The sequence below is a fragment of the Saimiri boliviensis genome, chromosome 1 (assembly GCF_048565385.1).
Source record: "Saimiri boliviensis isolate mSaiBol1 chromosome 1, mSaiBol1.pri, whole genome shotgun sequence".
In the NCBI taxonomy this organism is placed as follows: domain Eukaryota; kingdom Metazoa; phylum Chordata; class Mammalia; order Primates; family Cebidae; genus Saimiri; species Saimiri boliviensis.
The window spans coordinates 197,353,500-197,379,772 of NC_133449.1; the positions used below are offsets into that span (position 1 = coordinate 197,353,500).

The following is a 26,273-nucleotide window of genomic DNA, read 5'->3' on the forward strand; positions in this document are numbered from 1 at the left end:
CAAAATTCTGATTGGCCGCCTGCCTCACTTCGGCCACCTCCGTATGTGCCTCAGCCTTCAGCTCCATCTATGGTTTTCCCCGCCATTGATCCTCAAAAAGAAACCCAATCTAAAATAGAATATCTTAAAACTCAAATAAAGCTTGAAACTGAACATCAGGAACTTATAAAGCAATTAGAAAAAATCAAACTAGGAAAGGTAAAAGGGGATGCTTGCTTGCCCGTTGCCCCTCCACCTTCTACCAGAGCCATACCTAGGCAGCACCCTGTAACCATGGCGCCCTCCGGTACTGACCCTTTCATGTCCACTGCTTTTCCGGTCACTGAAACCATGGACCAACAAAATAACGCCTGACGGCATCATAATGGGTTTGATTTTAAGGTCATAAAAGAGTTAAAAACAGCGGTGGCACAATATGGTGCAACTGCCCCCTATACTACTGCCATCTGTGGCCGAAAATTGGCTGACCCCCGGGGACTGGCAGACGTTAGCATGAGCCACACTCTCCGGTGGGGATTATTTATTATGGAAGTCAGAATACCATGAGTGTTGCAAAGAGACTGCTCGCCGCAATGCCCAAGCTAATAATAATTGGACTTTTGATATGCTAGCCGGCGAAGGCAATTTTGCCTCCAGTGACATGCAAGTGCAATATGATGCTGGCCTGTATGCCCAGATACAGGCCGCGGGTATGAAGGCTTGGCGAAAGCTCCCCACAAAAGGGGATGTCAGTTCCTCTCTAACTACCATAAAACAAGGCCCCGATGAACCTTTCTCTGAGTTCGTTCATCGCCTTCTTACGGCAGCGGGCAGAATTTTCGGCAGTGCTGAAACTGGAACTGACTTTGTTAAACAACTTGCATTTGAAAATGCTAACGCTGCTTGCCAAGCCGCCATACGTCCGTATAAGAAAAGGACAGATCTTTCCGGCTACATCCGCCTTTGTTCTGATATAGGCGCTGCCTATCAGCAGGGCTTAGCAATGGCTGCCGCTTAAGGTGCAACTCAGGCTAGACTGTTTAAAAACCCTCAATGATTTTCAAAAATTATTAGGAGACATAAACTGGCTGTTACCTTATCTAAAATTATGCAAAGCTGATCTTAAGCCCCTATACGATACATTGGTAGGAGATCCCAGTCCTACTTCTTTAAGACAACTCACCCCTGAAGCAAAATCAGCTATCAATTTAGTTAACCAAGCTATCAATAACCAAACCATCACCTTTTTCAATATTGACAAACCACTCCAATTTATTATATGTCATACCTCATTATCTCCCACAGCTGTGTTCTGGCAAACTGCTCCACTTATGTGGATCCATCTTCCTAATATGCCCACTAAAGTCATTGAACCTTACTACCTTATGGTAGCTAGTCTAATTACCAAAGGAAGAACCCTAGGAAAGGAATATTTCAGACAGGAACCTAACAACATTGTCCAACCTTATACCAAACAGCAGATCCATTGGCTCATGCAAAATACTGAAGCATGGCCCATTGCACTTGCCTCTTATACTGGCAACCTCGATAATCATTATCCTCCCAATAAGCTTCTAGATTTTGCTAACTGACATGATTTCGTTTTTCCTAAAAATACCAGACTTCATCCTCTTCCAAATGGAATTACCATTTTCACTAACGGATCATCCACAGGGCTTGCAGCCTTTGTTACCCCAAACCAAACTATCAGCTTTCAATCCCAATCTTCATCTGCCCAATCAGCAGAGCTACATGCAGTTATAGCTGCATTTTCCATGTTTCCTAATGATCCTCTCAATATCTATACAGACAGCGCATACATTGCTACCTCTGTCCCAAAGTTAGAAACAGCCCCATTCATAAAACACACCTCAACTGCTGCAAAACTATTTTCTCAACTACAAAAGCTATTAATTTCCAGAACACAACCTTTCTACATTGGACATTTACGTGCTCATTCAGGCTTACCTGGTCCATTGGCCTCTGGAAATGCCAAGGCAGACCTAGCCACCCGTGTTTTGTTAGTTCAACTTCCTAACACCCCTCTAGCTCAAGCACAATATTCGCACAACTTGCATCATCTTAATGCTCAGTCCTTAAGACTATTCCATCACATAACTAGATAACAAGCCCGACAAATAGTAAAGTCCTGCACACAATGTGCACCTCACTTACCGGTCCCACATCTTGGAGTTAACCCTCGAGGCCTCCTACCTAATGTCCTTTGGCAAATGGATGTTACCCACATCCCAGAATTTGGAAATCTTAAATACGTTCATGTTTGCATTGATACTTGTAGTGGATATATCTTTGCCACTTTACAAACCGGAGAAGCCACAAAACATGTTATTGCTCATCTTTTAACTGCCTTTGTATCCCTGGGGTGTCCACGAAAAATCAAAACTGACAACGGGCCTGGTTATGTCAGTACAGCCTTCACTCAATTCTGTACTCAGCTAAACATTCAACATGTTACAGGCATCCCGTACAACCCCCAGGGACAAGGCATAGTAGAAAGAGCTCATCTCACCATAAAAACCACTCTAAATAAAATAAAAAAGGGGGAATGGTACCCCCATAAGGGATCACCAAAAAACCTTTTATCACACTCTTTATTTATTTTAAATTTTTTAACACTGGATCAAGAAGGACACTCCGCTGCTGATCGACACTGGCATTTTGAATCCAAAAGCCATTATGCATCGGTAATATGGAAAGATCCCATGACGGGCGCATGGCATGGCCCGGACCCGGTCCTGATTTGGGGTCGAGGATCGGTGTGCATTTATGCCAAGGAAGCCGATTCGGCCAGGTGGCTTCTCGAGAGACTTGTAAAGCAAGTAAGTATCAAAAAATCCGAAAAACCAACTCCACCCATGGACGACATCGAGCCCTGAGGGTCTTCTATCTTTTCCCTTTTTAGGAGTCAACAACATGGTATTATTTATTCTGATTGCTTTCCCTCCTTGTCTTATTGTCTAATCGGTCCTGTTATACTCAACAAACTCAGGAGTTTCTCAGGATCACAAACTGAGGCCATAAAGATGCAGCCCATTCAGGTCCATTACCACAAGCAGGAGATGGTAGACCTAGAGATGGAGCTTGATACCTTTCCTCTCAGGTCACCCGGCGAGCTGAACCGGTTAGCCAATGACGGGCAACTGAGGAGCATGAGTAAGGACACTCCGCCTAAGATAAGGAGGAAAACGTTTTTCCCTCCCCATGATGGATAAGGAGTCAATGTTCTCTCATGTGGGGTCCTCTGACCTAAGACAGGCACGGTTCCCGCGGGCATAACTACCACTCAGCCTAATTCTAAATAAAATAAAAAAGGGGGACCTGTGGGAAGCTGTGAGCACAGGCCAAATCCTGGGGCCAAGAGAGCCCAGGTGCCGCTTGTGGAAGGCTCAAGTCCTGATGATTCAGGTCCAGCCCGTGGACGGCACGAGGCGGCACGGGGCTGGTAGCGGCACGAGGCACACCAGGCCAAAATTTTCCAACTGCAAGCTTCCTTTGCCCCGCCTCCCTGCCTGGCCTATTTAAGCTGTGAGCTCAGCAACAATAAACGAGACTTGATCAGACTCCTGTCTTGTCTCCATTTCTCGCGTCTCCTGCCCATCCATCCCCACTCCCTCCCTTCGGGCCCTTGTTGTCGTCCTGCAGGTCGGGACACCAAGGCAGGTGGATCGCTTGAGGTCGTGAGTTCGAGACTAGCCTAACCAACATGAAGAAACCCCGTCTCTACAAAAAGTACAAAATTAGTTGGGCCTGGTGGCACATGCCTGTAATCCCAGCTACTTGAGAGGCTGAGGCAGGAGAATCTCTTGAACTTGGGAGAAGGAGGTTGCGGTGAGCTGAGATCGTGCCATTGCACTCCAGCCTAGACAACAAGAGCAAAACTCCATCTCAAAAATGAAAAAATTTTTTTAAAAAGTAAAAGTCAACTGAGCATTCAAGACTCAAAATTAGGCCTAGCCTTATCCACGAATGGTGGATCTTGGGAAATTATAAACATTCAGGGGGAAAAAAAATCTCTGCTATTGCTTCACTAATACCTGGAGTTCTACCATTAGTTTCATTCCTTCAGATGAAAGGATTTCCTTCTCTAAAAATGCAAACACCTCTGAGAAAGACAGAATATAATGCGTTCAGCCATATAGTCTTTTATACCTTAGTATGAACTGAGTATGAGTTTCTTCTCAACTTGTAGCTAATTAAGCAAAGTTTCTTATAAGAGGAAAAAATCAAGAGAGCAAAGAACAGTAGGAGACTGCTTTATGGGTGTGTAAGTGTAAAAAATTCAAGACGCTGACTTTAAAAAGCTAAAATGTGTAAATTCCTTTGGGTGGGAAATAAATCTCATTCATCCTATTGCATAATGTTGGAACATCATAGCCACTATAGATGGGTGTAGAACAGATGAGTTAATGAATAAACATAGCTTCATAGCTTTTGCCTAGGGGTTGCTCTGCCCAAAGCTGTAGTCCTGGGGTTATTTTGGGGTGACTGCTACCCTGCTACTCAGGCTTCCTTTTCTTCAGAATTACTCGTGTGGGATGGTGATACGGTTTGGCTGTTTACACACCCAGACCTCATCCTGAATTCTAGTTTTCATAATCCCCATGTGTCATGGAGGGAACCCAGTGGGAGATAATTGAATCATAGGGACAGTTACCTTTATGCTATTCTCAGGATAATGAGTAAGTTTTCACAAGATCTGATGGTTTTTCTTTTTTCTTTTTTTGAGACAGAGTCTCGCTCTGTCACCCAGGCTAGAATGCAATGGTGCAATCATGGCGTACTGCAACTTCTGCCTCCCAGGTTCAAGCAGCTCTCCCTGTCAGCCTCCTGAGAAGCTGAGATTACAGGCACACACCACCACATCCAACCAATTTTTGTATTTTTAGTAGAGATGGGGTTTCACTCTACTGGTCAGGCTGGTCTCGAACTCCTGATCTCGTGATCCACCCGCCTCAGCCTCCCAAAGTGCTGGGATTACAGGCATGAGCCACCATACTGGCTGATCCGATGGTTTTATAAGCAGCTCCCTGCTTCACTTGGTTCTCATTCTCTCTCCTGCCACCATGAGAAGAACGATGTGTTTGTTTCCCTGTTTGCCATACTTCTAAATTTTCTGAGGCATCCCCAGCCTCACAGAGCTGTGAGTCAATTAAACCTCCTCTCTTTATAAATTACTCAGTCTCGGGCGTTTCCTTATACCAGCATGAGAATGGACTAATACAGATGGTCAGCCAGAACCTCATTGTTAACAGATGTTGGATCACTAGTATAACAAACAATTGCTAACTGCTAACACATTTTGCACGAAAACATTTTTAGAGTAAAACACATTTAGAGGAAAACAATAAAATGTCTATTTATACAGTTTTAATTGTCTCCTTATAGAATAAAAACATTATTATCATCAGATGCTTGGTCAGGTCCTTGACTAGCTGTCTCTCCTATTCCCTATGAGTCTGACATTTTACGACTGACACCACTGGGGAAATACTGGGAGACTGGGAGATGAAGATAAATAGTAGATTTTCCCTCCACTGCTTAGTTTTTCCACTGTTAGTATTTATGAATTTATTATATAATTTGGCACAATGATGACTCAACCATGAAGCCAGTGCTCCCTCGACTCCTACTGGATCTGTGGGAAAGGGAAAAGAAAAACTAATGGCCTTAAAAAGAATTTACTGCTAGTAGATTGTCACTGGTAAAGAGAGAACAAAGGATATATGATAACATAGTCAAATTGAGTTTATCAATTATCAAATTTATTGATAATAGTTTTTTCTTTAGTGATAAGAAAAATATAAATATTAGGTTAAGATACTAAAGTTTGCCTGGCGCAGTGGCGCTTGCCTGTAGTCCCAGCTACTCCGGAGGCTGAGGTGGGAGGATCGCTTGAGCCCAGGCTGTAGTGCACTATGCCTATTGGGTGTCTGTACTAAGTTTGGCATCAATATGATGACCTTCTGAGAGCAGGGCACCACCAGGTTGCCTAAGGAGGGGTGAACCGGCCCAGGTCAGAAATGGAGCAGGTCAAAACTCCTGTGCTGATCAGTAGTGGGATCGTGCCTGTGAATAGCCACTGCACTCCAGCCTGGGCAACATAGTGAGACCCTGTCTTTTAAAAAATAAATAAAAATAAAAAATTATAAAAAAAGAAAAATAAAGATACTAAAGTTTGGTGCTGGACACAGTGGCTCACACCTTTAATCTCAGCACTTTGGGAGGCCGAGACGGGCAGATCACCTGAGGTCAGGAGTTTGAGACCAGCCTGGCCAACATGGTGAAACCCCATCTCTATTAAAAATACAAAAATTAGCAGGGCGTTTTGGCATGTGCCTGTACTCCCAGGTACCCAGGAGGCTGAGAGAGGAGAATCGCTGGAACCCTGGGGGCTGAGGCTGCAGTGAACCGAGATTGCACCTTGCACTCCAGCCTGGGCAACAGGCCGAGACTCCATCTCAAAACACAAAAAAAGATACTGAAGTTTCAAACTCTTAATGACAGATATGAAATGTTGCTGTGGTTACGATTTGTGAGATTCATAAAGCTTGGACCTATCTAGCTTGGTTCCTGGTATATCTTCAGTGCATAGCAGATGGTAGGTGCTCAATGAATAGTTGTTGAATGAATGAATATTAAATGCTGGTGACTCATTAGCCTTCTTTAAATAAGTGTAAATCCTTTGACAAATTATCAAAATAATTAGGTCCAATACTAATGAGAAGGGCCTTCAAGGATGAAGGAATGCATTCTGGAATCTATTTTATACTTGACAAAAACAGCATTGACTATTTCTTGGTCTCAAACTAAGTCACCCTGAAAAATCTACCCATGACCAATTTCCCCATGCTGAAAGACAGCCTGGGCTGTCTATACCAAGTAATTATTGATATACTTTTTACTAATACAATCCTAAGATAACTGCTTACCATTCCACTTTTTTCTGTCAGTGTAGATGCAATCTAAGGCAAATGAAAAGAACTCACACCATATAAACTGATGCCCTGGTCTTTACTCCAAGGTAACTTTAAAAAATTTTTTCTCTGAATAAATACAAGTTGGAAAACTGGTTTGAGTTAACTATAAATTTAACTATGATTTATTTTAAAAAGATTACTCTGAAAATAAGCCAATGTTGTTTTCCTTATTAGTTTATCATCCTCCACTTAATTTTGCAAGTTGTGAACTTGATATGAAATAATCTAAGTAAAAAGGTTTTCCTACATGTTAAAGACAGGTTGTAAGCAATCACATTTCCAAAGAATCCAGAAATGGAGACTCTTCCTTTAACCCATTTCATATGCCACTGTCTTAGGTTATAAACATACGAAATACACATGTGATATAGACTGGGTACATTGTATTAAACACCAATTCAGTTACTACCGTACAACATTAGAAGTTACAGTTATCACTATTGATGTTTCCAAGTCCAAACTATTTGCCTCAGAATGACCATCAGGCTTGGCACGGTGGCTCACGCCTGTAATCCCAGCACTTTGGGAGGCTGAGTGGGAGGATCACCTGAGGTTGGGAGTGTAAGACCAGCCTGACCAACATGAAGAAACCCCATTTTTACTAAAAATACAAAATTAGCCAGACATGGTGGCACAATCCTGTAATCCCAGTTACTTGGGAGGCTGAGGCAAGAGAATTGCCTGAATCCGGGAGGCAAAGGTTGCAGTGAGCTGAGATCATGCTATTGCACTCCAGCCTGGGCAACAAGAGGGAAACTCCATCTCAAAAATAAAATAAAATAAAATAACAAAAATTAGCTGAGCATGGTGGTGTGTGCCTATAATCCCAGCTATTCGGGAGGCTGAGGTAGAAGAACCGCTTAAACCTGGGAGATGGAGGTTGTAGTGAGCTGAGGTCATGCTACTGCACTCCAGCCCAGGTGACAGAGCAAGAGTTTGTCTCAAAAAAATAAAAATAAAATAAAATAAAATTACAAAAAGTAGCCACACTTGACAGCGTGTGCTTGTAATCCCAGCTACTCAGAAGGCTGAGATAGGAGAATCACTCGAACCCATGACATGGAGTTTGCAGTGAGCCGTGGTCGTGCCATTGCAGTACAGCCTGGGCGACCGAGTGAGACTCCATGTCAAAAAAAAAAAAAAAAAAATGACCATCAGAAGTATAAAATTAACACAAAAAAAAGAAAAAAAAAAAAAAGAAAGAAAAAAAAGAAAAACCACCACCACCAACAACAAGAAAAGTATGAAATTAGAATCTCACTTGTGACTTTCAGTAAATTCTACCCTTGATTTTCACCAAGAGGCAAAGAAGCAACGACTATGAGTAAATTCTATAAAGCTGGTTAAGATGATGCATACAATAGTTGGTGCTGTTTGGAGACAGTATATATTGTAATTTTTTTAGACTAATGAATTCTCACTTTTAGTAGGGTGTTTTTGTTATGGCTGTGAATAAAGAGGTGTTAAGAACAATGGTATGAAAAAAACAAAAACAGTGTGTTCTCCCAAACCTTACTCCAAATCCCCAAACACTAAATAGTTATAAATCTCCATCAGCACGGATTTTAGAGCGAGTATCCTGGGTAAAAAGCAAAAGCCTATGTGGTCAAGTAATTCTCTCCTAACTGCATGGCAGAGCTCATCATAAAGCAAAAGTTATTTATGTCGTGAAAGGAAGAGGCTCATCCTTGAGTCATCCAGTGTGGTCACAGCATGATTGAGGTCCAAGCGCTAGAGGAACATGGGCCAAAACTCATCCAAAAAAGGCTGGAGGTCAGAGACTGGGGAGAGACAGGAAGCATTAAGAGACTGCTAAGTGATAAAGAGCTGCATAAATCATCCGGCTGCATGTCAGAGAACAGCTTGACTTTGACCTGATAATGTGTTTGTAGGTCAGTTCCTTGCCCACATCTGTGTAGATCTGGAGGGTCCCTTTCACTTGGCCAAGGGTTAGTCAAGGATCATAGACAAAACTGAAAAACAAGCAGTTTTGTTTCCCTACTTTGTACCTTGGAAAAGACTACACTTTTAATCCTCAGGTAGTCTAAGGATTAGTGACCTCTGACTCCATGAAAATATGCTGTCAGCTCCTTCATACACACAACTTGTCTAACACAAAATAGGTGCTCAGTATACATTTTCTTTTCCTCCTTCTTTCCCATCGTCAAATTATTGAAGAAAATGTGCTCTTATTTTTGCGAGAGCATTTTGATTTTCACATATACCAAATCCTTGAATCAAAGGAATAAGACAAGATAGTATAATTTTGGGCATAAACTCTTGTTAATGTCTACTTAACTGATACATGTGTCCTTCAGATAGGCACTCTAGAAGTGCTTTACGTGGAGTGTCTCATTTATTCCAACAACCACATGAAGTAGGCACTAGCATTATCTTTGTTTTTTTTTTTTTGTTTTTTTGTTTTTTTTGAGACGGAGTTTCGCTCTTGTTACCCAGGCTGGAGTGCAATGGAGCGATCTCGGCTCACCTCAACCTCCGCCTCCTGGGTTCAGGCAATTCTCCTGCCTCAGCCTCCTGAGCAGCTGGGATTACAGGCACACGCCACCATGCCCAGCTGATTTTTTTTTTTTTTTGTATTTTTAGTAGAGACGGGGTTTCACCATGTCGACCAGGATGGTCTCGAACTCTCGACCTCGTGATCCACCCGCCTCGGCCTCCCAAAGTGCTGGGATTACAGGCTTGAGCCACCGTGCCCGGCCGCATTATCTTTGTTTTATGGGCTGAAAACAGTGGGGCATTTGGAGGTTGAGAACTTTCCCAAGAGTGCACAGCTAGTAAGTAAGGGAGCCAGGGTATCTGCTCCAGGGCCTGTGCTTTGACCCTGTGCCATGTTCTGGGATGGCACTCGATGTGAGTGAAAGGATTTACACCAGCTGTCTGATCTCAACACGTTCATTCTTTCCAGGGACCTTGATGCTGGTTATGGGTCCTGCACGCAAGACTGGTGTAGTAGGCAGAATAATGACTTTCATCCCCACTCAAAAATGTCCATACCCTAATACCCAAGCCTGTGAAGATGTTATTTTGCATGGCAGAAGGGACTTTGCAAATGGGATTAAAGTTATATAGACTTTAAGATGGGGGAGATTATCCTGGATTACCTGAGTGGGCCCAATCTAATCACATGAGTTCTCAAAGGTAGAAGTAGAAGGCAGATGGGTCAGAGAGATTAGATGAAAGAAAAAGGAAGAGACATTTGAAGTATGGGAGAGATTTGACTGCTGCTGGCAGTGGCTTTGAAGATGAGGAAGGAAATGGGGACTTGAGTCCTATGACCACAAGAAACTGAATTCTGCCACAACCCAGTGAGCAAAAAAACATGGACCTTTCTTTAAGCCTCCAAAAAGGAACAAAGCCCTGCAGATAGCACCTTGATTTTAACCCAGTGAGTCTGACACAGAGCAGTGTAACAGAATAAAATTTGTGTTGTTTTAAGCCATCAAGTTTGGGATAATTTGTTACAGTAGCAATATAAATTTAATACAGCTGCTCAGTTTCTTTTTCTTTTCTTTTTTTTTTTTTCTTTCTTTCTTTCTTTTTTTTTTTTTAAGAGACAGGGTCTCACTCTGGTGTGATCATAGCTCACTGCAGTCTGAACCTCCCTGGCTCAAGCCATCTTCCTGCCTTAGTCCCCTCAGTAGCTGAAACAGCAGGAGCATGGCATCATACCTGGCTAATTTTTAAAAATTTTTCTACAGGCTGGTCCAGTCAAAAGTCCAAAAAAATAAATAAATAAATAAAAATTTTTCTTACAGAGCTCAATCTCCTGGGCTTAAGAGATCCTCCTGCCTTGGCTTCCCAAAGTACTGGGATTACAAGCATGAGCCACAGCACCTGGCCTGGTCAGTTTCTTTATTCATGTTGACTATATTTCCCTGACGTCTCATCATGAAAGGAAGTGGGCAAAATGGTCTGACTCCTTCTGGTCCTTCTCTTACATAAAAAGAAAAGCAAAATTACATGCCACCCTGTAGGCTATAAGCCTGACCAACATGGAGAAATCTCATCTCTACTAAAAATACAAAATAAGCTGGGCATGGTGGTGCATGCCTGTAATCCCAGCTACTCAGGAGGTTGAGGCAGGAGAATTCCTTGAACCTGAGAGGCGGAGGTTGGGGTGAGCTGAGATCGTGCCATTGCACTCCAGCCTGGGCAACAAAAGCGAAACTCTGTCTCAAAAAAAAAAAAAAAAGAAAGAAAGAAAGAAAGAAATTGCCAAAGTTGGCTGGGTGCAGCAGTTCACACCTGTAATCCCAGCACTTTGAAAGGCTGAGGCAGGAGAATCACCTGAGGTCAAGAGTTCGAAATCATCCTGGCCAGCATGGTGAAACCCCCTCTCTACTAAAAATACAAGAAATAGCCGAGCGTGGTGGTGTGTGCCTATAATCCCAGCTACTCAGGAGGCTGAGGCAGGACAAATGGCTTACACCTGGGAGGCAGAGTTTGCAGTGAGCCAAGATCAGGCCATTGCACTCCAGCCTGGGCAACAAGAGTGAAACTCCATCCCCCAGCCCCCCTAAAAAAGAAAGAGATTGCCAAAGTAAACTGGTTCCAGGCCAGCCGTCTTCACGGCCACCAAAACAGATCTTGTCTATCTGGTTCCCAGGTCTAACAGCATCTGGCACACAGGGTATATTTAGTAAATATGAGTAAGTGAATAGTCTGAGACTCTTGGCAGAGTTTTTATCTTCTGCATCTCTTTCCTCTTCTATGAAAGAGTCTAAGGTATATAGTATTGATGGGACAAACTAGGATCCCGTAATCCCCGAATCTGATTGTAATTTCCTAAAGGCAAAAATTAATGTGATATTTCGCTCAGTTTTAGAGGTTGGGCATGGTGGCTCACACCTGTAATCCCAACATTTTGGGAGGCTCAGGTGGGAGGATTACTTGAGCTCAGGAGTTCAAGATCAGCTTGGACAACATAGTGAAACCTCATCTCTACAAAAAACACAAAAATTAGCCAGGCTTGGAGACGTGTGCCTGTAGTCCCAGCTATTTGGGAGGCTGAGGTGGGAGGACGGCTTGAGCCCAGGAGGCAAAGGTTGCAGTGAGCTGAGATTGTACCACTGCACTCCAGTCTGGGTGACAGAGCCAGACCCTGTCTCAAAACAAAACAAAACAAAAAAATAAAGCAAAACAAACCAAAAAAAAGATTTACACTTAGCTGTGTTTTTTTCTTTCTTAATTATTTAAACACTTTGCATCGAGTACCCTTCTAAAAACATTACAAATAGTAACTCAGCTTATGATGATAACTCTCTGAAATAGGTACTATTTTTATCCCTGTTTTACAGATGAGATGCCAGAAGCACAGAGAGCTTATGTACCTTGCCTAAAGTCACACAGCTAAATGATAGAGCTGGGATTTAGCTCATATAGAGTGAATACAGAGATAGAACTCCATACATTATGCCTTACTATACTGCTTTGCCTCACCATTGGTTGAATGCTTAAGAAAAGAAGAAATTTGGAATCTATGTCAGGAGAAAATTGAAAAGAGAGCAATTTTTACACAAAAAGAGGGAGCAATATTTACAGAAAGAAAGCCAATGACTGGGCACAGTGGCTGGCATCTATAATCCCAGCATTTTGGGGGTCAAGGTGGGAGGATTGCTTGAGCCCAAGAAGTCAAGGCTCCAGTGAGCCATGATGGCGCCATTGCACTCGATCCTGGACAACAGAGCAAGATCCTGTCTGGGAAAAAAAAGAAAGAAAAAAAGGAAGAAATTCAAATGAATAGTATGTTTCCAGATACTCCATGCATAGTTAATGTAGTACAAATATTGCCACTGCATGAAATGTAGTGACAGAAACCTAGGTCGATTTAAACATCTAACTTAAAGGGATTTTGCTCCTTTGCTAAAATAAATAAATAATAAATAAAACAATCAAATTTTGAGCCTGGGCGCAACCGCACATGCCTGTAATCCCAGCACTTTGGGAGGCCGAGGTGGGCAGATTACTTGAGCTCACAAATTTGAGACCAGGCTGGGCAACATGGCTCCACAGAGAGAATTTGGGCACTTGCCACGGCATCAGACAACAAGCCAACGCAACTCCACCATAAAAAAAAGTTTAACGCAGGGTTTTTTTGGAAAAGGTGTACCCCAGGGAGGATGTGTTAGATTTCTTCGAGAGTCTTTTCAAGGCAACGATTGTCTGTAGGTGAGAAAAACTGCCGAGTTAAGGCAAAGAGGGAGTAAGCAGGCCTGCATCCAAAGAGTTCTTCAGGATGCTCATACGTTTCCATTTTTTAGATCAAAAATGCCTTAGCAGGCTTAGCACAGCAACGTAGGTGCCAAACTTGTCTCATTAAATTTCCGGCGGGAGCAACAAAGACGTCTGCCTCCTTTCCGCCTGGCTCTTTGCAATAGGCCGATTTGAAAAGGGGGCCCTCAAGAGACACAAAATACACCTCCCTACACCACACCCTTTCTACTCCGCACTGAGTTAAGGCTGTCAACAGCCAGGCCACCTGGCAGCGCCCGCGGAGGTGCAGGCCCGCCCCGCCCGGGCGTGGCGCTGTCCGCGGGACGCGGGGCGGGGGAGGAGGGGCGCGCGGAGGCCGGGCGGGGCGCGCAGAGGCGAGCGGAGGACGCGTAGACGCGCAGCGGTCCCCGCCTGCCGCCGCCCCGCTGCAGTCCCCGCTCCAGTCCACCCGGCATTAGGAGCAGCCCCGGGAGCCGCGACGGTCACCGCCATGTCTGCGGCCATGAGGGAGAGGTTCGACCGGTTCCTGCACGAGAAGAACTGCATGACTGACCTTCTGGCCAAGCTCGAGGCCAAGACCGGCGTGAACCGGAGCTTCATCGCGCTCGGTGAGTGGCCTGGGCTCGCCGCCGCTGGCCGGGCCCGGGAGCCGCCGCTGCCACAGCTGCTGGGAAGGAAGCGGGGAGAGGACTCGGGAGAGGTGGAGTCGGGGACGGACGGGACGAACAGCATCCTCAGAGACCAGGCTGACCTCCCGGAAAGCGCGGGGATCAGAGACCCCGCCGGGACGGCCGGTACTGAGGGTCGCGGGGCTGGAGGGCAGCGGCGGCGCCGGGCGCTGGCAGCTGGAAGGGCCGGCGCTGACGTGTCCGCTCCGCGGCCGGGCGCCCTGTTCCTGCGGTCCCGCACGGTGGCCGCGGCCGGCGGGGCCCCTGCGGGCGGGTGAGGCGGCGGAGGTGGCTGGTCCTATCCGACCCTCGGTGAAGCTCCGCCTGGGGAGGGGTGCCCCCTCCGGTGGGCGGGGGCTGCTGTTGCAGAGGGCGCGGGAGTCCGGGCCTCTCGGGACGCTCCCCGCGGACCGCAGCTTCCAGGGCTGGGGCGCTGCCCCACGGGCCCTTCGAGAGGGCGGACGGGGGTGCCCCGGACCTTCCCGGGCGTCCGGGGTTGCTGCGCGAAGCGCCGGGGCCCCCTGCGAGAGGTAGGAGGAGCACAAAGGTGGTAGCTGCCCGGTATCCCCAGACTTCAAGGCAGGGCCCCGCGGACGCGCAGGCCCAGCCTTGGTGTGGTTTGTTTTTCTCGCTTCTTTAATCGAGTCGGGAGGAAAACGCCTAGAACAGGCCTCGCGGTGTGGGCGGCGGCTGTGCCGCTTGAGCGCCTCTTGCCGCCCAACCCACTTCTCTCCTTGTGGTCCCCAGGTGTCATTGGACTGGTGGCCTTGTACCTTGTGTTCGGTTATGGAGCCTCTCTCCTCTGCAACCTGATAGGATTTGGCTACCCAGCCTACGTCTCGTAAGTGACACACCCTGCTGCCGTCCCTTTCCCTTCCTCCCTTTCCCCAACCCCCGGGCTGCTGCGGTAGACTGCACATCTGCATTTCTCGGGAGAAAAGTGAAAGCTTGGCGGGGAAGAATGCGGGTGGGCATAAGGGGTGAGGGTACTGTTCACCTTTTTGGAACCTTAAGTTAATCCCTATCTCCTGACAATCAGCCTAAAGGTATTTTCATTAGATTATGCTGGTGACCAGTGTCCTCTCTCTTTGGCATACTAAATGGAAGGCGCTACCACTTTGTCGTCCTACCTTTACTGGTGGGAGGATCTCAGAAGGTATAGGGAGCTGAGCACTTCTATTAATTATTTTAATGAGTATTTCACCATATAGTAATGTACCTCGAGAGTAAAACCCCATTAATTAGGTTTTCCTTAATTTATAATTGTGTTAATTCAGACACTAGGGAGAAGTTTATTATTATTATTTTGAAAAAGCCACGCATTACAGGCAAACTTGGGAAATGCTTACCCTAGTATAAAAACAAAAACAAACATTTAAAAATGCCCCATAACAAGGCCGGGCGTGGTGGCTCATGCCTGTAATCCCAGCCCTTTGGGAGGCTGAGCCGGATGGATCACTTGATGTCGGGAGTTGGAGACCAGCCTGACCAACATGGTGAAACCCGCCTGTAAAAAATAAATAAATGAATGAATGAATAAGATTTTGTTTTAATGCTCCGTAATATAGCTCATTGGTTATATAAGTGATTCATTTACATAATTGAGCTAATTAAAAATGAATTTTTGTGATTAGGATCTGAATTTATTACCAAGTATTTATTTATTTTTGATTCTACAGTTTTACTTTTCCATTCGTTCAGGTAGGAATTATTCCTCTCCACAAATGAATTTTGTTTTGCTCTACAGTTCTTTCCAAGAAAATCAGTGGGTTTTGCCTTCATTCAGTTGGTCTCTGCTACTTTCTTCAACCATAGGGATAAAAATAAAGGAAGAAAAAATTTCAACTAGGAGGCTAAGACACAGATAACACATTATTACACCTTGTGTTTGTAACTAGTCAGGCTAGAATTTAGTCTGTGACTACAAGGGAAGAAACATGTTTTAGAAGTTAGCTCTGATTTGAATAATTAAATAGCAATTACCTAAGTAGTATTTACTGTGTTAGTTTGGTAAAAACACTTAGTTATATCCAGAAAGTTTGCATACTGAAAGGTAGCCACCCCTGAGGCCTACCCTGGGCTCTGCTTTATGGAGGAGGCTCAAGGAAAAATGGGATTGTGTGCACAATATAAAGCATACAGACCCCCATGAGCAAACATTCAGGCAGTCAGTGTTACATTAGGCTAATTAAGTCTGTTCATTGCTTAACCAGTATGATTGTATAACTGTCCAAAAGAAAGAAAAAAAAGTCTTTGAAAATGGTGCTCTTTAGTAGCATCAAAATCCAAAGGGTGACCTATGATCACTGTCTTAGTCTGTTTGGGGCTGCTATAACAAAATACCTTAGACTGGGTAATTTATGAACAACAGAAATTTATTGCTCACAGTTCTGGAGGCTGGGAAATCCAAGACCAAGGCACCGGCAAATTTGGGTCAGTGAGGGCTTGCTTCCTTCTTCAAAGTTGGTATCTTCTCACTGCTTCCTAACATGGTGAAAGGGGCCAACAGGCTCCCTCAAGCCTCTTTTATAGGACACTAATCCCATTCATGAGGGCAGAGCTCTCAGTCTTTTCCTTTTCTTTTTTTCTTTTTTGAGACAGAATCTCTCTGTCACACAGGCTGGAGTGCACTGGTGCGATCTTGGTTCACTGCAACCCCTGCTCCCACGTTCAAGCAATTCTCCTGCTTTAGCCTCCCTAGTAGCTGGGATTACAGGCATGCACTACCATGCCTGGATACTTACTGTATTTTTAGTAGAGATAGGGTTTTGCCATGTTGGCCAGGCTGATCTTGAACTCCTGACTTCAAGTGATCCACCAAGTACTGGGATCCTGGCCGAGCCTTCATGTCTTAATTGCCTCCTAAAGGCCCCACTATTTAATTCTAGTAACATTGGGTAATAGGTCCCAACATATGGTTGTTGGGGGAACACAACATTCAAACCATAGCAGTCATCTTTGTTTTAATTATTCTCCATACCTCTTGTAACTCTTATGCTCCCCAGCCAGTTATTTTTTAAAATACAGGTTAATCTATTTAGCAAAAATTAAATGCCAGTCACATGCAGGGCAATGTGGTAGCACTTTAGATATGGCAAGAAATAAGGTAGACTTGCTCTCTGTCCTTTTTGTTTGTTTTTTTGAGAAAGAGTATCACTTTTGTTGCCCAGGCTGGAGTGCAATGGCACCATACTGGCTCACTGCAACCTCTGCCTCCCAGGTTCAAGCGAGTCTCCTGCTTCAGCCTACCGGGTAGCTGGTATTACAGGCGTGCACCACCATGCCCAGCTAATTTTATATTTTTACTAGAGACCAACATGGTTTCTCCATGTTAGTCAGGCTGGTCTCAAACTCCCGACCTCAGGTGATTCATTCACCTCCGCCTCCCAAAGTCATGGGATTACAGGCATGAGCCACTGTGCCCAGCTTCTGTCCTTTTTGAATGAGCAGTCTACCCAGGCAAGAAATAGGCAAAGTAGTGAGTGTGTGGTAAGCCCTCTAAAGTAAATAAACAGCTCTGCTAGAGAATAACAGGAAAGAGCCTCTTTAGCTATTCATCTGAGATACTAGGACTTAAGGAATGAGAAGGGGCCAGGCAAGAGCAGAGCCAGGCAGGGGGAGGAGAATGTGTCAGGCCCTGAGGCAGCAGACAACTTAGCTCTGTGTAAGCCAGTGGTGGGGGAGGCACCAGAGAGGTGCAGGTACCAGCAGGCCGGGCCGGTGGTGGAAGTGTGCATTTCATTCCAGATGGTTGTTAGGGAGTTTGCATTTTTTGATTGCCTTAGATGGGCTTTAAATAGGGGATGACACAATACAATTTATGTTTTAAGGTCACTTTGGCTGCTGTGACCTCTGGAAGGAGTTGGCGATCTTGCCAAACTATTGCCAGAAATTTCCTTCCTTTCTCACCTTTCAGCTTTTGCTCTTGCCGTTTCCTCTTTTTGGGCCATCACGGGAAGGGTAGTATTGGGTCAAGAGACTGCAGGATGCAAAGAAGAAATTTGGAAAAGCCCACTGGGCTTCCTAGCTTTTCTTATGACTCACTCCCTTTGGAAGTAGGCGAGTGAAGCTCAGGTGCACCTGGCTCCTGGTCAGGGTCTGAGGGACGCTGGAGCAGGTAGATGGTTGAAGGCTTGGCCAGTGCTCACTGGGGAGCAACCAGTACCACCTTATTGTATACTCCCCTTCCTACTGGTTATTCTTTCTGTGTGCATAATTTCCCTTTGAGCTCTTTGAGAACAAGGCCTTTAATCTCTGACTTCTAGTTTCCAGAATTTTTGGCCACCCTATATAGGCAATTCAGAATCTAATTCCAGCCTTCCTTTTATCAAGAACTGTTGATATGATTACCTTAATCTCCTTAGTTTCCTCTATTACTGATAACAGGAGGCAGACCAATAGATAATAATAGAAATCTCTATTATAAAGATAGACCTCCCCCCATTGCTAAGATACAACTTAGATACTTATATATTGTACACCTTTAAAGTATACAGTTCAGTGGCTAGTATGTTCACAGAGTTGGGTAACCATCACCACTGTCTAATTCCAAGACATTTTTATCACCCCAAAGGGAAACCATTACCAATCACTCCCTCTTTCTCCTACCCAGCTCCTGGGAACCACTAATCGGCATTCTGTTTCTCCAAGTTTGCCTATTCTAAGCATTTCAGGTAGATGGAATCATATAATCTAGGGCCTTCAATGTCTGCTGCGGCCCTGCTTTTAATGGGATTTCACAAGAGTCCTCTGGAGGGTATATGCTGTGCTGCACCGTCATATGTGAGCGAGTCCTCCTGGTGCAGTCCCTCCACTGTGGGCACTCGTGACTCAGGGCCCTAGTCCTGTACTTGCTCCTTTGTACAAATAGAATTGTGAGGCAAACTCTAATGACTTTATCCTCTATTTAAGGAAAGGGGGAAGGTTTGCTTTCTGTCCTACCCAGCAACCTTTTTGTTTAAAATTCTATAAAAATGTCTATTACTTTTCTCCCTTTATTTCATATTTTCCTTAAGATTTGGGGGCTGCCACTGAGTTGGGCCTTAGAGATCAAACAGGTAGTACAGTTCCTTTAGTTTTAAACTGACAATTCAGGGACAGAGAAAGGTGGAGTGTGTTTCTCAAGGTCACACAGAGGCCAGGCTTGGTCTGGAACCCTGTTAGTACACAGGAATGTAAAGTACATTTAGGCATATTTTAGTGCCAATCTTGGAAAGATTAAATATATTTAGGGGGCTGGGCATGATGGTTTACATCTGTAATCTCAAAACTTTGGGGTGCTAAGGCAGAAGGATTGCTTGAGGCCAGGAGTTCAAGACAAGCCTGGGCAACATAGCCAGACCTCATTTCTCTAAAACATTTAAAAATTAGCCAGGTGTAGTGGCATGCACCTGTAGTACTTGGGAGGCTGAGGTTGGAAGATTCCTTGAGCTTAGGAGTTGGAGGCTGCAGTGAGCTATGATCACACCACTGCACCCCACCCTGGGCAACAGGTAAGACCCTGTCTCAAAAGTTTTTCAAGAACTGAATTGAAGGGCCAGTCACCGTGGCTCACGCCTGTAATCCCAGCACTTTGGGAGGCCGAGGCAGGTGGATCACCTGAGGTTCAGAGTTTGAGACCAGCCTGACCAATATGGTGAAACCCCATCTCAAAAAAAAAAAAAAAAAAAAAAGAACTGAGGACTCTATGTTTGGGTCCTTTTCCACGAACATTCCCTTTTTGGAAGCTGTCTTTCTCACTCCTGGATTTCCCCTCTGGAGTCCCCTTCCACACACTCTCGTGGAAGCCTGTCTTCCCCTCCTAAACTCCATCTCTCTCTATTCCCTTCCATTCAGTGTGGAAGCTGCTTTCCTCTCCTGCATTCCATCTTTCTGGGTTCTCTCGTTCAGTGTGATAGTTAGCTGTTTCTTTCTCCTTCTCCTGTTTCTCTCTCTCTTTAAATAAACCTAACAAATTTATATATATATGAACTGAATTGAGTATGTTTAGAGTCCAGCACTATAAATTTAATCTTTTGAAATCAACACTTTAGAAATCTCATGCCCAGTTCACTGATGTGTCATTTTATTTTCTGTGTGTCCTCACCAGCCATTTGAAGCTTTTGCTGCTGGTGTAGAGTTATATTGCATTTAGCTCTTTGCATGGCTCCTGAAATTTGCACAGCATTTTATTTAACAGATACATACATATCTAAGTGCTTTGCAAATATAGCTCATTTAATCCTCATAACAAACCTATTATGTCAATGCTATGATTATTCCCATTTTTACAGATGAGGAAACACAGGAGAATTTGAGTAACTTGATCAAGGTCTCACAACTAGCAGGCGATGAAACGTATTTAAACCCCAGCATGAACTGGCTCTGAAGCTCATGCTTTTAATGATTATGTTATACTGCCTCCCTTGTGGCTCTTTGAATGTCCCACAGATACACACCATAACCTTATGTAGAGAGGAAAATTGAACTATTGATGTGGGTTTTTTAAAAAATCAATGTGACCCTGTCAATACATTACCTTTGTGCAGTGTATTTTTCTCCTCTTAAATAAGGTACTGCCATCCCAAATCATGTATCTGCACACATAGGCTTTGACTGTGTTTTGTAGACATTAGTTAGAATATGTTGCTAACAATTTCTTTATCTTGTTATCTGTTATGTAGCTTTGACTTATGACAGTGGAGGCTTGCTCTGTTTTATTAGCACAAGGCCACCTGAAAATGGCACACTGAACTGGATTTCCCAGGGGAATGCAGCGTTGCCTTTAGTTCTGTTTCAAGAGGCCCTGTATCTCAAGGGGAGATGTTTGGGGATGACCCCTATGGAGGTCAGATCAGAAAAGGATGATGAGGGGGTAAATTTGAAGAAAAAAAAGAAACAATGAAAAGATCTGCAAGAATTGTAACACAGTTAACCACAAGTAAGCAATAGCATCCTCTTAGCTAATGATGCACAGCACACAAAGGGAGGACACATTCTGGGGAAAAAAGATGAAAAAGAGTTCTGTCTACTTGCATAAGGTATGCAATGACAGACTCCTAAAGAGGTTTATTACCCAGAAGAGACTTTGAGAAAGTCGCCATGGTGTGAATGACAATTGTGAACACTTTGTCATTGGAAGTAGCCAGTCATTGGAAGTGGAGCTAAGTTTCCTTAACAGTACTGGAGAATGTGTACTTGTATAGTTTTCTTCTTGAACTCATTAGTAAGGGGTGTATTTGTTTTCTTGTTGTTGTTTTGTGTGTGTGTGTGTGTGTCTTTTTTTTTTTGAGAACTTGTAATTGTTTTGTTCTTTTTCACTCATGGGAACCTCGGAGCAGATATATTTTCTACTAAGCTGCTTATGTTCCCATTACACTAGCTTTTCTGTCTGCATCTATATGTTCTTCGTTAAAGTGTTTAAGAGCAGAGCAATGCATGCCTGTGCATTGCCTTCTGTAGTAGTATGAAGCACAAGCCAATGTGGCCCTCTGGCCAATCTGGACTTGGATAAAAAATATAACTGGCATTCTGCAAGTTATCCCTTATGTAATTTACTGAAATATTTAAATCTTTAATTTACTTAATTTAAATCTGAAATCTTAAGAATTTAAACATTTAATCTTTGTCAACTTTTTAAATGTCCTTGTTTTTACTTAACATTACTGCTAAGAGGCTGAACTCCTTTAAGATGAAAGTGTTGTGAAGAAATGAAAAAGTAACAAAAATAGCCTTATAACAATTTGTGTGACTATTTTATAGAATGACAGCCAGCATTTCAGTTAACCCCTCCCTTGCCTGTGTCATAAAGAAAATACAAAGTTTTGAAAATCAAGTAACATGAATGATTTAAATTATTTATGCGTAATCTGAGTTTCTAGGCTCTAAAGGAGTTGTAGAGAAGGATCTCATTTCTAATACTCTGTTCTGGAATGTTCCTTATGAACTTTTTTTTTCTCTTTATGAAGGCCCTAGAGATTTAGTCTATTTGTCCTTCTTTTTGTCATAGCCTCCCTCTGACCTGGACTTTTCTTTTTCAGGACAGACTTTGAATGAGGACTCAGTTTTCAACCTAATTTTTTCACATGGCTTTAAAACAAGTATAAATACAAATGCAGCATGTTAAGGTATTTAGTGGTGATTCATAACATTAATAATTAATTTTGGAGAAATATGAATTAACATGGCAGAAGTTTTAAAACAATTTCAAAATTATGAATGCAATTACTTTTTGTAGTAGCTGGAATATAAGTGGGGGCTGTAGAAATGTACCCTGACTTCATCCTGTCACTTGCACACTTTCCTGATTCCTGGGAGTGGAACTTATCAGTCACCCCGAGTCACGTGACTGCTATATATATCCTGCAGCCTCTGATAGACCTGGTGATCTAGTTAAGGGACCACTTACATGTCAGAGGTAACTCTAGACTGCTGTCCACATCTAAGGTGGCCCTCCTTTACCTACGAAAAGGCAGCATAGGTTGTTCCCCATGTAAGTTGTGAGGGTACTTGAGGTTAAGTTAAACTTTATGATACCAATCTGCACAGATATTTGTAGAACCACTAATTTTATTGACAAAGGGTTGTCCCAGTAGGATATGCTCCTTTATTGCTTCTGGCATTAATCTTTTTTTTAAAAGTTGTACTTTAGGTTCTGGGGTACATGAACAGATCATGCAGGATTGTTGCATAGGTACATACATGGCAATGTGGTTTGCTGCCTCCATCCCCCTGTCACCTATATCTGGCATTTCTCCCATGTTATCCCTCCCCAACCTCCCCACCCACTGCTGTCCCTCCCCTAGCTCCCCACAACAGACCCTAGTGTATGATGCTGCCCTCCCTGTGTCCATGTGTTTTCACTGTTCAACATGTGGTGTTTGATTTTCTGGTCTTGTGTGAGTTTGCTGAGAATGATGGTTTCCAGATTCATCCATGTCCCTACAAAGAACGTGAACTCAACGTTTTTTTATGGCTGCATAGTATTCCATGGTATATATATGCTGCATTTTCCTTGTCCAGTCTATTACTGATGGGCATTTGGGTTGGTTCCAGGTCTTTGCTATTGTTAACAGTGCTGCAATGAACATACGTGTGCTAATCTTTTTTACCATTGATCTATAAAACAGTTTTTTTTAGGGGGGCTGGTGGAGAGGCTGAGATGGGTGGATTACTTGAGTCCAGGAGTTTCAAACTAGCCTGGGCAACATGGCGAAACCCCATCTCTACAAAAAATACAAAATATTAGCACATGCCTGTAGTTCCAGCTATCGGAGAAGCTCAAGTGAGAGAATCACCTGAACCTGAGAAAGTCAAGGCTGCAGTGAGCTGTGTTCATGCCACTGCACTCAGCCTGGGTGACAGACTGCACTCATGCCACTGCACTTACTGTCTCAAAAACACACACATGAGAAAACAAAGTTTTTAAAAATAAAACAGTTGTATGCATTCAGTTTTGAGTCATGAAATGTTAGTTAAAAGGGGTCTTAGAGACTAAGCTGCTGGGATGATAGCCACCTTTAACAGATGTGGAAATCAAGGCCACAAACACAGATCACAAGTGTGTTAACCAATTCAGTCCTAAGTGTAGGGATGTCTGAGTCCCCTGGCCTGTGTCCTGTCAACATTCCATGTTGTTATATTTGACTGTGACCAATTCTTCCATTTTGCATTTAAAAACAAAATGGTAGACAGTGGTAAATGAGATTACTATAATTAAACACCAAAAGATTTGACCACTGAATGACTGCATATATATATACGCATATATATATACATATATATATATGCGTATATATATATGTGTGTGTATATATATACACTTCATCCTCCATTATAGGTATTCTATAGACTCATCTTAAACTTTTTTTGTTTTGTTTTGAGACAGGGTCACACTCTGTCACCCAGGCTGGAGTGCAGTGGTGCAGGCATGGCACATTGCAACCTGGACCTCCCGGGCTCAAGCTATCCTCACGCCACAGCCTCTGTAGTCTTTCTTTTTCTTTTCCTTTTTTCTTTTTGAGACAGAGTTTCTCTCTTGTTGCCCAGGCTGGAGTGCGATGGTGCAATCTCAGCTCACCGCAACCTCTGCCTCCGGGGTTCAAGCAATTCTCCTGCCTCAGCCTCCCAAATAGCTGGGATTATAGGCATCTGCCACCGTGCCTGGCTAATGTTTGTATTTTTAGTAGAGACAAGGCTTCACCATGTTGGCCAGGCTGGTCGCATGAACTACTGATCTCAGGTGATCCACCCGCCTTGGCTTCCCAAAGTGCTGGGATTAAAGGCGTGAGCCATCACCTCCAGCCAATCTTTTATAAGTCTTTCTTGTTCTGTTTGTTGGTTGTCTCTCTTGCTTTAAAAAGTTACTCACATACTTGCAGTGAAAAAGATACGTAACTTTCTGATCACCCATAGTTTCCTACCTTCTTTTTTTCTATGAAGGAGAAAAATCTTTTCCTTATTGACATGGAAACAAACTAGCATTTGTCTTAAAATGTCTGATTTTTTTTCCTTCTTATTTGAGGTACTGATCATAGGAAAACCATTTTGAATTACTAGGAATTCCTGTATCAAACTCTCTGATAAATACAGCCAAAAACAATCCCATGCACAGTGGGCATGGAGGATGGTCAAGTTATGTATTTGCCATAACAAAAAGAATTATAAACATTATGGTCCACGTTCTTCATATTGAATTTTCAAAGAATCTATCTTGACCTCAAATATTTGCTATTAAACATAAGTTACCAAATTAAAAGTAAAATATAAAGCAGATGGACCAGAAGATGATTCCCTTCTGTTCTTTACCAATAGCACATCATAAAGCTTTTTATCCATAAATATGGATAAAATTAAAATATATATGGATATAAATGGATATATCCATATATATATTTTAGTGAACTTTTTTTTTTTTTAAACACTGTCAGTCTCTGGTAATACAGTTGATATTGGTACAACTTGTTTGAATAATAAAGCCAATGCTGTGAAGACATACTATTACTTAATTTTATGTCATTTGGCTAGTTTGAATTGTAGCAACTGAGTTACTTATGAACCATGTACAGTATAGGTAGTATATACTTAAGTGTCTTGGGATTGAGTAGTCATACGCATGTGTATATGGAGCTGATTATTACCTCTTGAGCAAACAGCTAAACTTTTACAAAATTAAATTTTCTCATATGTAAAAGGTGGGGATAGGGTACGGGAGAGTTGGGATAACATGTCAAATGTTTAGCACAGATCAGGTAGTCTGTAAGTGCTTAATTAAGGGCAGTTAGTTTCATTAACATAGAGGAAAACTGACTTAATGATAGTCATAGTTCTTTAACTTTGTGTCATTAAGCTTTTAATTGATTTAAGGAAAAACCTTCCAAATAGTATTTTCTTTCATTTAGCTTTTCACTTTTATTTTTTGTTCCTTGTATTATTTTTTTCCTGTACTTAAATCAGCTGAAGACATCATTATTTAAACAACAATAAAACACAATAAAGTTTTGTTCTTCCAAGTTATAAATATGTGATATGGCCAGTGGTTTTCTTCTGTATTGGTACAATGGTATATATGTTCCTAAGCATTGAGTATAATATGGACTAACAATTTTTTTTTTCTTTTTTTTGAGACAGAGTTTTACTCTTGTTTCCCAGGCTGGAGTGCAATGGCATGATCTGGCTCACCACAATTGCCTCAACCTCCTGAGTAGCTGGTATTACAGGCATGCGCTGCAATGCCTAGCTAATTTTGTATTTTTAGTAGAGAGGGGGTTTCTCCATGTTGGTCAGGCTGGTCTTGAACTCCGACCTCAGGTGATACATCAGCCTCAGCATCCCAAAGTGCTGGGATTACAGGCGTGAACTACCACACCCAGCAGACTAACAGTTTTTTTAATATTAAATTAAATCTTATGCACAAGAAATATGAACTTGGTCCTAAAAAAGGTAAGACTCAAATCAGAAATATAAATAGGTTGTACAGTTTACATATAAAAAAGCGTTTTGGCTGGGTGTGGTGCAATCCTAGCACTCTGGGAGGCTGAGGCAGGCGGATCACCTGAGGTGGGGAGTTTGAGACCAGCCTGACCAACATGGGAAAATCCTTGTCTCTATTAAAAATACAAAAAAATTAGCCAGGTGTGGCATCACATGCCTGTAATCCCAGCTACTCGGGAGGCTGAGACCAAAGAATCACTTGAACCTGGGAAGCAGATGTTGTGTTGAGCCAAGATCGTGCCATTGTACTCCAGCCTGGGCAACAAGAGTGAAACTGTCTCAAAAAAGAAAAAAAAAAGAAAGAAAGGCATTTTGATCTATTTTGCATAGTAAGAACAAAATAGATATGAATTAAAAACATGTAAAAGTGGATGTTTTCCCAAATGATTTATTGTGTCTGAAATAATTTGAAAAATAGTATGGA

General features: G+C 43.1%; 1 protein-coding gene across 1 annotated transcript in view; it reads left to right on the forward strand.

Moving 5' to 3' along the window:
- Window positions 1–13,552: 13,552 nt before the first annotated feature.
- The window catches only part of REEP5 (receptor accessory protein 5), a 42,726-nt gene continuing 30,005 nt past the window's right edge, over window positions 13,553–26,273 (forward strand). Inside the window, exons 1-2 of the mRNA XM_039475616.2 lie at window positions 13,553–13,819; window positions 14,627–14,720. Of these exons, the coding sequence (XP_039331550.1) occupies window positions 13,702–13,819; window positions 14,627–14,720 (212 nt within the window). The 5' untranslated portion in view covers window positions 13,553–13,701. The remainder of the gene's footprint in view (window positions 13,820–14,626; window positions 14,721–26,273) is intronic.